At 35.7% G+C, this 13,585-nt stretch overlaps 1 protein-coding gene across 1 annotated transcript in view; it reads left to right on the top strand.

The window, feature by feature from the left end:
• The first annotated feature begins 434 nt into the window (after positions 1-434).
• LOC149539219 (uncharacterized) overlaps positions 435-13,585 on the top strand; it is a 30,578-nt gene continuing 17,427 nt past the window's right edge. Inside the window, exon 1 of the mRNA XM_089800554.1 lies at positions 435-1,002. Within this exon, the coding sequence (XP_089656680.1) occupies positions 589-1,002 (414 nt within the window). The 5' untranslated portion in view covers positions 435-588. The remainder of the gene's footprint in view (positions 1,003-13,585) is intronic.

Raw genomic sequence — 13,585 nt, 5'->3', positions numbered from 1 at the left:
GAGTGACAAGGAGCTTGGGATTGTGGGGTTTGAGAGTAGGGGAAAGAGGAATTGTGACTATGTTGACATCTACGAGACAAAGTACGATCTCCAACGATAATATCTGGTGGTAGTTTGACCACCTAACAAGGGAGATTTTCCTAATGTTGCAACAACTCCTAAAAATAGATCACCTCAAGAACCACTTTGTTAACTTGAACTTAAATATGCACCATGACATTATTGCAAATGCACACTTTAATGTACATAGAAACATTAATATCTAGAATGTTATAGATGAATAATACAACATTTTTATCCAAATGCTTTTTTCCAATAAAGCAAAATAATAAAAAGTATACTATCACCTTATTTATTTATAGCTTTTTTAAAATAAAAACCCACTTGTCAATTTTACATCCCATCCATTACAAAATAAGATTGTGATGCCCCACATGGAACTCTAGTCAGCAGCAAAGAAAGAAGAAATTCAGCAAAATAACTAAAGGGCATTAAGCAAAAAAAAATGTTCCTTAAGACGGTGCTCTCATTGGATGGTGCACTAGAACATACAGGAATATAAAAGCACTCAGAAGTTCCTCAGGTAAAATGAATAACGCTCAAGAAGATAAACATTCTGCAATGGAGGACAGTGATTTTAAGGGCAGGATAGACAAGGTCTTTGGATCCTTATTCCAATTGTCATCATCATCATCAGACGGTGGGTGGAAATTAAGTGATGCGCAGTTGCCAAAGAAGCAATGGAAGAGAGATGAGTCTGCAAGTGCAAGGGAAGATATGCCATGCGGGTCTTCCTTTGATGGCGTCATGGACATGGGAGTGCCCAGGGGGAGGACTAATAAGAAGTCCCGATGGGAGGGGGATTTTGATGATTCAGATGATGATGAAAGGAAGGCCGGAGATGGAAGCTCTGGGGGTAATAAGGCGGAAGAGGACGAGGAGGAGAATGAAGCGAGGGGACTGAGATTCGTGGTGGGAATGGATTCAACCCTTGATCACGAGGTAACATGATTCTATATCTCTCTGTTCCGGTTTTTCTTTAATGTTATTTTGGGTTTTGTTTGCCGTTTCATATCGTTTTTTATTTTATTTTTTCTAAGGCTTTAAGTAGTGAGTTTGGGCACCATTGTGATGAAAAATAATTGCATGTAATGAAATAGTAATCGGAGAGAATCCATCTTAACGTAGGATATAGTCCACGCAGGTGTGGGATAATTTTTTTTCGTCTTAGGAGAAAAAGCTCTTCATTGTCGAATATAATCCTCTTTATTAAAGATAATATTTACTTTTTGTAGCATAAATCCCTCTTCATCGAAGAGGAAAACCTATTGTTTTATATATATGGTCATTTATGATTGGGTGACTTCATGCTTGACGTTAATACAGCGTGGAACGAATCTGGATTACTTACCCCTTCCAATAATTGTGAATTTGTCACCTTCCACTGCACTACATGATCCATTCTTATCCTCCGGTATTTATTTTTGCTTTCAAATTTTTGGGTGAAATTACACATTGACTTTAATGTTTGGGCTGGCTGGGCCTGATTTGTATGAAGACTTAACAGATTGTAAACTTGTTTTCCTTCCAATATATTTTCTTCAATCCTTCTTTTCTTTTTCATATTTGGAATATACTTTTTCTTGATAAATCTTAGGCGAGGTTGTGGGACAACTTTAAAGCCGTGTTAAGTTCAAATTGCTTTTCCATTCTTAATAATTGTAAACTTGGGTCACCATCTATTGAATGGTTTACTTTCAAATATAATTTTGCTTGGTAAACCTTAGGCAAGGTTATAAGTAGCCTTTTAATGTAGTATACAGAAAGAATGATATGAGTATATTCTTACTTATTGTAAATTTAGGTCATCTGCTATGTACTCGTTGGGTCATCATTGTGGTAATTCTAGACTGAGAAAAGTTGATTTCATTTAATTCAAAAAACACAGCTCTCTTTTATGGAATTGATAGCTATGTGTATAATTATAGGTTAGAAGAGGAAGCCATAACTTTTGGTCCAGATCTAGAGTTCTTCTATAGCTGTATTTCATCAATAAGTAATTTGGGTATTGTTGTGAGGCTTTCACACCATTGCTCTATTGCAAATGGGGAACCCCTCTTTTGGCTTTAATAATAGCAGTAGTGGTCTTAGATGTTTTTTAGGTGGTCTTGGTAGCAATTTTTAAGTTTCCAAGTTGAAGAGATGAGTTTGAGCAACTTTGAATTATTGAGTAGTTGAGTTTGTCAAGGGTGTGAGTGAGGGTTGGGCTAAGCTAGCGAAGGAGGTGGAGCTGAAATCAAGAGATTTCTGATGAAATGAGTTTAGAAACTTAAGAAAATCCTTGTTTTAGTTTCAGTTTCACCTTAGATAGTTAGGAAATGTTGTGGGAAGTAACATTGCTGAAGGCATGTTGAATCCTGAAATTTGGTTAAGTCTGATTTTTTTTGAAAACTCCCAAAATCTTGAATCTTTATTGTAACTCCTATGAAGCTGAATGAAATCAAGAAATTTGTGATGAAATGAGTTAGAACCTTTTGAAAATTCTTGTTCCAGTTTCAGTTTCACCTTAGAAAGTTAGGAAAGGTTGTGGGAAGTAACAATGTTGAAGGTGTGTTGAATCCTGAAATTTGGTTAAGTTTGGATTTTTTTTGAAAACTCCTAAAATCTAGAATCTTAATTATAACTTCTATGAAGCTGAAACCTATCTCAAACATCCTGTCAGTATTTATATAAATTATAACTTAAAAGCATTTTTATAAAATGTAACTTATACTCAAATGTTCTATTTTATATAAATCTTTTCTCCCTTTGAGTTGAAGAAACTAACTTAAAGAATTTGGGAGTTGCAAATGGAAAATTCTGGCACTAGGTTGGAGTCCAACCATGTCATGTAATCCTAGGAATCCCCAAATTGCCCCTTTTAAAAGTGAGTTTCAACGAAGAATAAATGAAAAGATTTCAAGTTCTTTCATTTTCGAAGATCTTTTTCTTCCAAGACGTCGCAGAGAATTTTGAATTTTGAATCTTTTGAATCTGGAAAACCATTTGGATGAGAGTGTAAGATTAAGTAGTCAAGAGATACCAAATGACCAAGGTCTAATGAAAAAAAACGAACATCTGATCGTAGATACAAGGCAAAAGATAAGACGTTTTCTTTGGCCTCGTTATCGATTCGAAGATCTTATTTGCATGAATAGATTTTGGTGGAATACCAATAATGGTAGTCGATCTGCTATGTTGCAAATTGATAGGAAAAATGAAAGAGAAGTGCAAAATGATGTTTTCCTTAGTTGATAGTGTAAAACAAAGTAAAAATCCTCAGGTAGGGGCAGAATCCTCTCTCTACCTAGGATTCTCAATCCTAGGAGGCATGAAATTCCACCCCAAAACATGAGCAATTCAGAATATAGTTTGAGATCAGCGTGCAAAGTAAATTCAACCAAGACATGAGAGGATCAATTAAGGAGTGAAACGAGGGGATTTTCAAGACAAAATTGCTGATGATAAAAATGTGATAAAAATCCTAGAGGGACAGTGGAATCCCCCTGCCCTCTTATGATTCATAATCCTAGCACTGTCAAGAATTCCGCCTTCCTCAATCTGATTGCCATGATGTGAAGAGGGACTGAAAGCACAGTTCAAAGTGAAAATCCAAGGGGATTCGATGACATTTAGTTAACGAGGGCAGATTCATCAAGGGGTAGTAGTAAAAATTTGCAAGACAAAAAGGGAAATGATGAACAAAGAATTGGAAATCCTCAAGGAGGGGTGAAATCAATTTCCTTCCCAAGATTCTCAATCCTCAACAATGCCAAATTTCTGACTTGTCTTAGTGGGCAACATGAAGGTGTGAAGAAGTGAGAAAGTAAGAGGCAAATCAAGGGGAAATGATGGAGATAAAGGACTTAGAAACATGACAAAATCAGTCCTAGGGTGTAGCAGAATTTGTCGCCTCCCTAGGCTTCATAATCCTAAGATACTCATGAATTCTGACTTGCATCAATAGTGGAATGAAGGCACAAAGAGGATAAAACATGAAGTTGTGAGTATGAAGTTCAAAGGATACCAAGGCTGAGATGTGAGATAGGTATGAAGGGATGAAGAAAATGAAAGGAAAATCCTAGAGGGACAGCAGAATCTGCTGCCCTCTTAGGATTCTAAATCCTATCAAGAGTGAAATTTCCGCCTTCAATCAAGATGGAAAGGCATGCAGGAATGACAGAGGTGGAATGTAAGGTGCAATTGCAAGATACACCAAAACAAGGAGCGAAGCTAAGGTAAGTTTTAGGTCTGATTTCAAGACAATCAGACAATGAGGAGATGCAAAGTGAAAATCCTATGGGGAATAAGAAATCCACTGCCCTCTTAGGATTCTTAACCTAGAAAGGGGTAAAATTCCACCTCGGCTAAAAAACGAATTCTCCTAGCCTCATGCACAATCAAGACCAAATAGGAAGATAGGAGAAAATAATGAGATTTTTGGATGAAGAGCATGGTGAATACAGAGGTGTAAAACAAATTTTTTAGGGAGGTGGTGGAATCTGCCTACCTCCAAGGATTCTAAAATCCTCCAACACATCTATTCTCAACCTTGCATCCATGGTGTTGGAAACATAAATTAATCCTTCAAGCTTGCTCAATGTGGAAGAAAACAAAGAACAAGAGCATGAAAATGATAATATGTTGACAAAAGGAGAGTAAATCAGATACAAACTTCTTAGGATTCTTAACCTAGAAAGGGGTAAAATTCCACCTTGGCTAAAAAATGAATTCTCCTAGCCTCATGCACAATCAAGACCAAATAGGAAGATAGGAGAAAATAATGAGATTTTTGGAAGAAGAGCATGGTGAATACAGAGGTGTAAAACAATTTTTTTAGGGAGGTGGTGGAATCTGCTTACCCCCAAGGATTCTAAAATCCTCCAACACATCTATTCTCAAACTTGCATCCATGGTGTTGGAAACATAAATGAAGCCTTCAAGCTTGCTCAATGTGGAAGAAAACAAAGAACAAGAGCATGAAAATGATAATATGTTGACAAAAGGAGGGTAAATCAGATACAAACTAAGACCAAATGCAAGGGATGAGGAATTGAATGATTTTGAAGAAACGAAAAAGAGAAAATCCGAGGGAGGTGGTGGAATCTGCTTACCTTCTAGGATTCACAATCCTAGCAACCTCATAAACTCTGCCCAGAATTAAATCAAACCAATAAGGGATATGGAGGGCTGCAAAATACTTGTCAATTTGATAAAAACTTACTTCTATCCATTCTCAAAAAGGTCGGCCAGTTTTTGAAGCCAAGGGGGATTAATTTAAAATGCTTTTAATTCGATAAAAGATGTCCAACTTGGGCCCCAGAAGGACAGGCCTCTTCAAGCCTTACATTTTGTATTTAAAGAAGGTAATGGTAAGTAATTTTCAACATCAAAGACAAGCAGATTTATCTCTGCATTTAGCAGTGAATTCTGTCCCCATTAGAAGTGAATTGTCTTGAAGAAAGCAGAAAATTCATTCTTGGGGACAAGTTGAAAACTCACAAGGGCAGCAATCTTGGAGTTTTAAGAGAGAATTTCATTCAAAATCAGAGATAAGGTGAGGTGAAGAAAACAAAAATTGGGCATGATCTTGCATTTAAAAATGACCCGATGTCCAAATTTTATGTGAATCCATTTTAAGTTGCAAGATTAAGATCATTTCATCAATAAAATCAAAACTTGGGATTTACAAGAAGAGAGAGAAGTTTGGTCTAAAACTTAAGAAAATTTGTGATCACATTGCATTTTGCCTCCTTGTTTTGATGTTGATGCAATTATATTTCATGGACGCTTTTAGATTTCCTTTATTTCATCACTTCATGAGCTTAATGCATTTTCTCTCTTGGTTTTGCAAGGTAAACTTGAAAAGGCTTGGAGAGCAATGGGATGCTATAAGATCAAGTCCATTATTTCAAGCAAGGAGATAGCTTGAGGACAAGAAAGGATGCTCAAGTTACCAAAGTACAAATTTGAAGATCAAGATCAAGATGGAGCCCAAGAAAGTGAAGAACAAGGAGAGAGAAAAATCAGAGAAAATTTTCAATTTGAATTTCCTTCGGAAATCCAAGTCCATTCCAAGGGATCCAAGTGCATTAAAACTTCATAACTTCAAGAAGTTCAAGTTGCAAGTACAATTAATTTCAAATTATGGCAACGAGAAAATTTCCAAGAAATAAGGAGAAAATTTGAGAAGATGAAGCAATTTGGCAATATGCCATCACAATTGAAGGCTTGATACTGGTAAATATCAAGAGATATTTTTCTCTTCACCAAAGAATTGATCAAGTCTACAAGATACAAGTGCCAAGGCGACACCCACATGTCTTTTACCAATTAGAAAATCCTAATCACATGTGTTCACGCACACTCAATCATACCATCCCAATTTTAAAATTTTCTCATTGGCTCTCAAAAGCATTGTAATTTTCTTATTGGCCCACAAGGTGGCGCATTCATGTAATTGGATGATAGTGTGGCAACCCTAATTAGGGTTTGTAATGGGTAAATTTTGGCCCTTGATCTTGTCCCTTCATTTTAATTAAACAATTATGAAGGACAAGGCCTTCTCATTTGTAACTCATTGGTTAGGAGTAGAGTAGTACAAGACTTGTTGAAATTGTCGACACACTGCTATCAAAGTAATTGTTGATTATTGTTGGTCTTCACGGTGGATTACTTGTGTTGCTTTAGAGTATTGCATGGTTTTTCCAATTCCTCACTTTGAGTAGATTAGAAATAGTGTCTAGATGGATGGAAGATATTTTGGATATTTGTTTAGTAAACTCACTTAGACCAAACCACTAGCTACTTGTTGATTGTAAGTTTTCTTTGCATAGTCGAATGGCATTTATATGAACTTAAGTTTGTTAATTGCTTGCATATTGATATCCATCAATATATAGTGTTAAATTTTAATTGAATGGTGATAGTTTGAACCATAGTTGGAAAACCGACCAAGTGAAAACTTGCGGAGAACTCAGCGAGTTTTCAAAACTCGCAGAGTTCTTTTTGCTAGGTGAATTTCCCCCCCCAAAAAATTGTCACTCAGATTAACAAAAATCGTGGAGTTTTTGCCAAAAAATTGTTGAGTAATCGATTAGTTTTTAGCAAAACTTAGTAAGTTTTGGGAAAACATTTGCCCATGCAGCAAAATTAGAGGTCAAACACCCAAAGAAGTCATTTTTTTGATACCAGTTTGCATTTGTAGCATTGTTTAGTCATTTTTGCAGCTCAGGGACAGGATGATTTATACAAATATAACATTTAAGTATAAGTTGTTATACTTTTTATTTTTAGAAATACTATGAGGATGCTTGAGATAGGTTTCAACTTCATAGGAGTTAAAATGCAAATTCTAGATTTTAGGGGTTTTCAAATAATTTCAGGCTTAGCCATATTTCGGGATTCAGCATGCCTTTAGCAGTGTTATCTCCCACGATTGTCTTGGCTGTTTGAGGTCAAATTGAAGCTAGAACAATGATTTTCTAATGATTCGAACTCTTTCTCAAAAATCATTTGGTTTCAATTCTATATTCCTGAGTCCTGACAAACTTAGCTCAACCACTTGCTCACACCCAAGACAAGCATTACTTTTTAGTAGGCCAAAATTGCTCAAACACACGCTTGAACTGTTTTGCTATGATGTACTTACTCCTAGTTTTTAAAGAAATTATTTACTATGATGTATTTACTTCTAGTCTTATAGATACTGTTTATGACTTTGCTTCCTACCATCAACATTCCACATGAGAATCTGATTTTGTACCCATTTTGCATTTATATATATGATTATATCTAAACACTGCTTGTTTCTTTTATGTTCTCATTAGTTAACTCATCGATGTCTTCTCATTGAATTTTGTAAAAGAACGTACTCTTAATTAAATTTAAGCTGTTTTTTGGGTTCCAAGTTTTTTTCAAATATTTTTTTAAAATTTGCCGAATTTTTCTAGAGTTTTTCTTTGGGCTTGGCCAGTTTTTGCCGAGTGAGAGTTTTCCAATGATGGTTTGAACATCTTACTTTTATCTTAGGAGATTGCATTATCTTGGTTGATGTCAATGGCTGAATCGAGTCTAGTGGAGTCGCAAAGGCATCTACAATTTCTACCTTCTAGGAGTAGAGTAGCTTTCTCTAAACCCTTTCTTGCTGTTTGCTTGGTTGGGAGTAATGGAAAGAAGTTGATATCCATTGAATGAACAACGCAAGTCCTTTTGTGATAACCAACATATCACATCATGAAATTGAGTGGAAGTTCACAATAAGAAGGAACCTTGCGGTTGTCTCATGTGATTACACAATTCATCTACATTGCGTAGCATATGAGCATCCTTATTGAAGAGAGAGTTGGACATTTAGCATTTCATCTTGAAATACTAAGTATTCGATTTTGTATGTTGTAGTGGAACGAAACTCACACCAACAGGCATCTTTTGGGATTAAACATGCAATCAAACACCTTTATGAGAAGTATTGCGTCATCGTTGTATTAATACTAAACCAAGAAAACCCAGTATCATTTTTTTAACGCCCAAAATACAGTTTTCCTTTATGGAATTGCTTTGCTTAATTATAGGTTTAAAGGGAAACAATGGCTTTTGTTCTAGTGCAATCTGTAGTACTTCTGTAGCTGTTTTTCGTTGATAAATGATTTGGACAGCTTTTGGGAGCGAGCTTGTAATAAAAGATGGACACCACTATGAGAAGAAGGTGGATTCAACTCAATGCCCAAATGCTTGGCAATTTTGCTTTGATTGCTTATTGTGCTCTACAGCACCAAGATAATCCAACATTAGCCGGCTGGCAGGTTGTAATTTCATTATGAGAAGAAATTTCGCCATGTTATCCTTGACTTGGACCACAGACAATCTATGCCTTCCCTCTTCACGTTGTGTTGCTACAGGTTGGGCACTCTTGTTATGTGTGCTGCCTGATCTGGAATTATGCCTTTTCCACTATCATCTCAAATCTTTTCATACCTCCCTCTTTTGCTCAGGATTTAATTTAAAACCAAATTACTGGTTTTGCATCTTAATCATGATGGTGGGATCGTTTTTCTCATCCTGATAGATTCCCTATAACTTTTGATCAAACAAAAGGTAGTAAAAATACACATACCCTAACTGAGGTCCCAAAGTTTCGCTGTAAATTACCAACCTTGTGGGATTTTCAGTGGGTACTACAGGGGGCGAGTGGAAAGGATCTTTAACCACTTCATTCCCATTATCAAACTTAAAGGGTCATAGTATAAGTATTATTAAATTACACGGTATTGACAGTTATTTAATGCGGCAAAATTGTAAATGAAATTCAATCAGCTGGGTTTAAATTTTAAAATGATAAAAAAAGTGGCATGATCATGTGAATCTCGAAATGCATATGATGTTTGTAATTGCCAAGACAAATCAAATTTGTTATTTCATGTCAAATATATTATTGTAGTGGGTAAAGATAAATTTTGAAAACAAGCACAACAAAAAAGAATGCCAATCACAAAATTATTGTGTAGGGAGAAAGATCTATTTTACTGTTCAGCTAAAAAGGGTTCATGTAAATATCAAATGTTTGCTCCTTTATAGAGTAGCTGTGCAGCTGTTAACCATGACCTACTGTTTGAGGGTTCATCATTTGGAGAAGATGTACCATAGATTGTTTGTTGTAGAAACAAGGTATAATGTTGCCACAAGGTAAAGGTAAGGTATTTTATCTATATTTATCCAATGATTGCACTGAAATCCTGAATCCTTGAACAAAGAGCATTTCCTGCTTCTCTAAGCTGAGCTGTCTATCCTTGGCACATACATTTCTAAAATAAATTGTTAGATCAGCAGGATATTGTAGCTAATATATATTATGAAGGAAATTTGTTTGCATGAATAGTGGGTTCCGCTAAGCCTAATATTTCTGAAATGCCACTTAAGGGCTCTATTGTGAGAACCTCAATAGCTTGTTATTTCACAATATACAACAAATAAGTCAATAATAGCTTTCAGAAAACCAGAATGCCATATATTATTATCTTGCTGCTGTTGTATAAGATTTGACTATGATCAGAACCCACGATCTAGATGATCGAAGAATCTTACAATAGCAGATGCACAAACAACATAAGCTGCCAAGAGCATGATAATTGCTATTCCAATGAGAAATCAAACACAAATATGCAGAGTGATCAAATGTCAATATAGGTCATTAGCTCAAGCATGAGCATGGCATGAGAAAATAGAAGATGTACTGGAGGAGTCTGAACTAATGACTACAAGGTGAGACACTAAGTAAGGAGGCCAAGTGACCAACAGCTCATTAACAATTGAAGATTCTATTTCTATCCAACATTGTGATACATATGGGCCAGAAAAAATGCCTTTCAATTAATGACACGTATGTGTAGCATGATGCCTACCAAAGTTAACACTTACCTACGAAAGCTTATCATATGTGGTGGGTAAATAAATAATGAATGCACAGTTTAAAAACTCACCAAAAGCAAAAACTAATCAAGGCCTGAAAACAAACTCAGCGAAAACTTACTAGCTTAAAAAAAAATTGCTTACAGTTAATTAAAAATGCATTTTCTTTTATTTGCAAAATTTCACAAGTCGATCATTTAATGAGTTAGAAGATGTGTAAACTAATGAAACAAGCTGAGTCTAGATATATTTGATTGATTTAAATGCGAATTGGGTAACAAAATGCCATCCTCGTGTGAAATGCTGATGGCTAGAAACCTAATAGTCTGAAGCAAAATTAAAACAGAAAATTGTTATTTGTTAAAATATAAGTAAATACAACATCAAAACATTTGATGTCCTCCTCTTCCCAGATCTAGTTAAAACTAGGGGAGAGCTAGAGGGTTTAATCCTTTAGTTTGTTATGGTTGTCTCTCCTCACCTGGCATGACTTGGTGTTGCTTGACATCTGTTCTAGATGTAGATGCTGCTGGCACTGGCAATGATTCATCATCCTCAACCTCAACTTATTCATCCTCAATGTTGTCCAATGTGAATCCACCCTCCTTTTCCATAGCCTGCCTCTCCAAATCATAGGTCTTATCCTTTGTAAACAATGGAGGTTGCTTTTGTGATGCCCGATCATTGTAAGGTTAGATAACATTCAAATCAATTCAACCAGTTGTTGTTTCCTCTACCTTCCTTGTGTGCAATTGAAGATATAATCCACGAAGGCAAATTCATTGAGACATTTCTGAGCTAGCTTGGTCCTCCTCTTCATGTAGATGGCCTCAAACAAGCTTAACTTGTGCTCACAAGTGGATGAACTACAAGCTTGACATAAGTTTCGGAGAGCAAATTTTTGTAGATTTGGGGCATGTCCACCCTACTTTTGCCACCAAGCATTTACAAAATAAAATATTGAAGAGTTAGAAAGCAAGGTGAAAACACATCTTAATTTTTATCTACTTATCATGCCTGTGAAAGACTCCAAAATTCTATATATTATACTTGAGGTTTTGAGTGGTTCTTACTCTCTTGGCCAAGTTTGGAAAGAATAGCTTGCCCCTTGCATTTTGGTAAATGTCCAATTTGGACACAATGAGGTCTCTCACCTCAAGCTTGGGTATCATTCTTTGAATACATGTAGTGAAGCCTTCCATGACCTCTCCATTGGGATCAAAGTAGGATAATGAGAAGCGAAAATGAGAGTTGAGGAAGTACCCTGCTGCATGAATGGGTTGGTGAAGCTGATTGTTCCTCATCTTATCAAAATTTCCCATATGGGATCAAATTTGAGGATGCCCCCCTTGGAGTAAATTTTCATAGACTCCTTGGTCCTATCCATGGCCTCATAAAGATACTCCATTGGGTTTGATCACCATCTTAAGCCAAAGAACTCTAAGCAAGGGCTCCAACACTTACAATTGAAAAATACAAAAAGATTAATCATTTAAGTTACAAATTAAATAATGAAACACTTGAATGAATACAAAATAATTAACTATTCAAGTTTTGAAGTTATCTTCGAATTCTTTGTAACTCTTTGTGCAAATAGGTTGTTGAAGTCAATGCATGCAATACTCTCTCCTTTAGGCTTCTTCGAATAACTTGAGTCTATCCATGCTTGACTCACAAAGATTTGCTTCAAACTGTCAATGAACTAAGAATACTTTGCAATGTGAAGAAAATCATTGCATACCTTGTGACACTTTGTCTTACCAACTTTTCCTTTGGATGCGTTCTCTCATCAAGCGAAGACCCCAAGGGTGGTTATAGATGTATTCTGTGATCCTCCTTGCATCCTTTACACCTAGTGTCACCCAATCTAGTTTGCCTATGTCTTGTGTAAGAAGTTCAAGGAGATGTGCTTCACAATGGGTTCGAAAAAGTGTATTGCGCTTTTCTTGGAGGATTCTACTAGCTACCACATATGTTGCTGCATTATTGATCATTATTTGCACCACATTTTCAATTTCCACCTCCGTGATAACTTGCTCTAACTTTAGAGCTAAAGTTTTATTAGTGCCAAGCTTGTTGGAGGCATCCCCCAATTTCAAGAACACTACATTATTAAGCAACCAAACTATTACTGATGGTGCAGTTTTTGCTATCTGTCCACACATAAAAAATAATAATGCAGCCATATTTTTTCCATTTCTTTCTCTTCTTCTCCACCATTTCTTTTGCCCTATCTACATTTGTGAGCAATCTACAAGTATGGAGTGAAATTAACTATAAGTACACAATTTTGATAAAAAATAGATCAAAAATTCAACAAAAAATACTAGTTAGTATAAATAAAAATAAAAGAACATAAGTTTAGTCTACACTCTAAAAATCAAAACTCAGTGTAAATTATCAAAACTAAAAGTAAAACATTTAAGAACTAAAATAATTGGACTAACCTCCCACTCAAGGAGTCTACACAAGAAGGTACTTTGTAAACTTTTCTTGCAACAATCAATGCAATAGCCAAATTAAGCCAATATGGGCTGTCTGCCTCATGAAAGGGATGTCATTGAAGTGCCAAAAGTCAACACAAGCAATATTTGTATGCTCATGCACCTCCGTATTCCAACTAGTTGCCTCTAGTGATGGTTGTGCTTTAGGCGTGTTTTTGTGCACAAAATAATTACCTATAGATTGCGATAGTGATGAACCCCAAAGAACCTGACAAAATGTAGACTTTTAGGGATGACAAATAATCTAGAACCCAATATTGAAAGACAACAATTGTCTCTAATGATAGGTGTGCTCCATATGTGTTTTCTGTGCACAAAATAATTACCAATAGATTGCGGCACTGATGAAACCCAAAGAACTGGACAAAATGTAGACCTCTAATGGTTACCAATTATCTAGAACCCGATATTTAAAGGCAAATTTTAAACATTATCAACCAATCAAGTCATTAGAAAATTATAATTGAGAATGTACTAAATTATTACTCATTATATGTCATGCTCCTATAAAACATTCATTTGTTGGCAGATTCACACTTTCATTTTGTTGGCTGATCCACCTTGGCAATTTAAAAATAAATAAATTTGCATTTATTTTAAGGAGCCAATCCTCCTTGAGCACAAAAAGAATAATA

This window comes from Cupressus sempervirens, chromosome 9, assembly GCF_028749045.1.
Source record: "Cupressus sempervirens isolate cs-2001-9-10 chromosome 9, ASM2874904v1, whole genome shotgun sequence".
NCBI lineage: Eukaryota > Viridiplantae > Streptophyta > Pinopsida > Cupressales > Cupressaceae > Cupressus > Cupressus sempervirens.
Note: the sequence above shows the minus strand (reverse complement) of the source record. Positions and strands in the feature narration are given on the sequence as shown.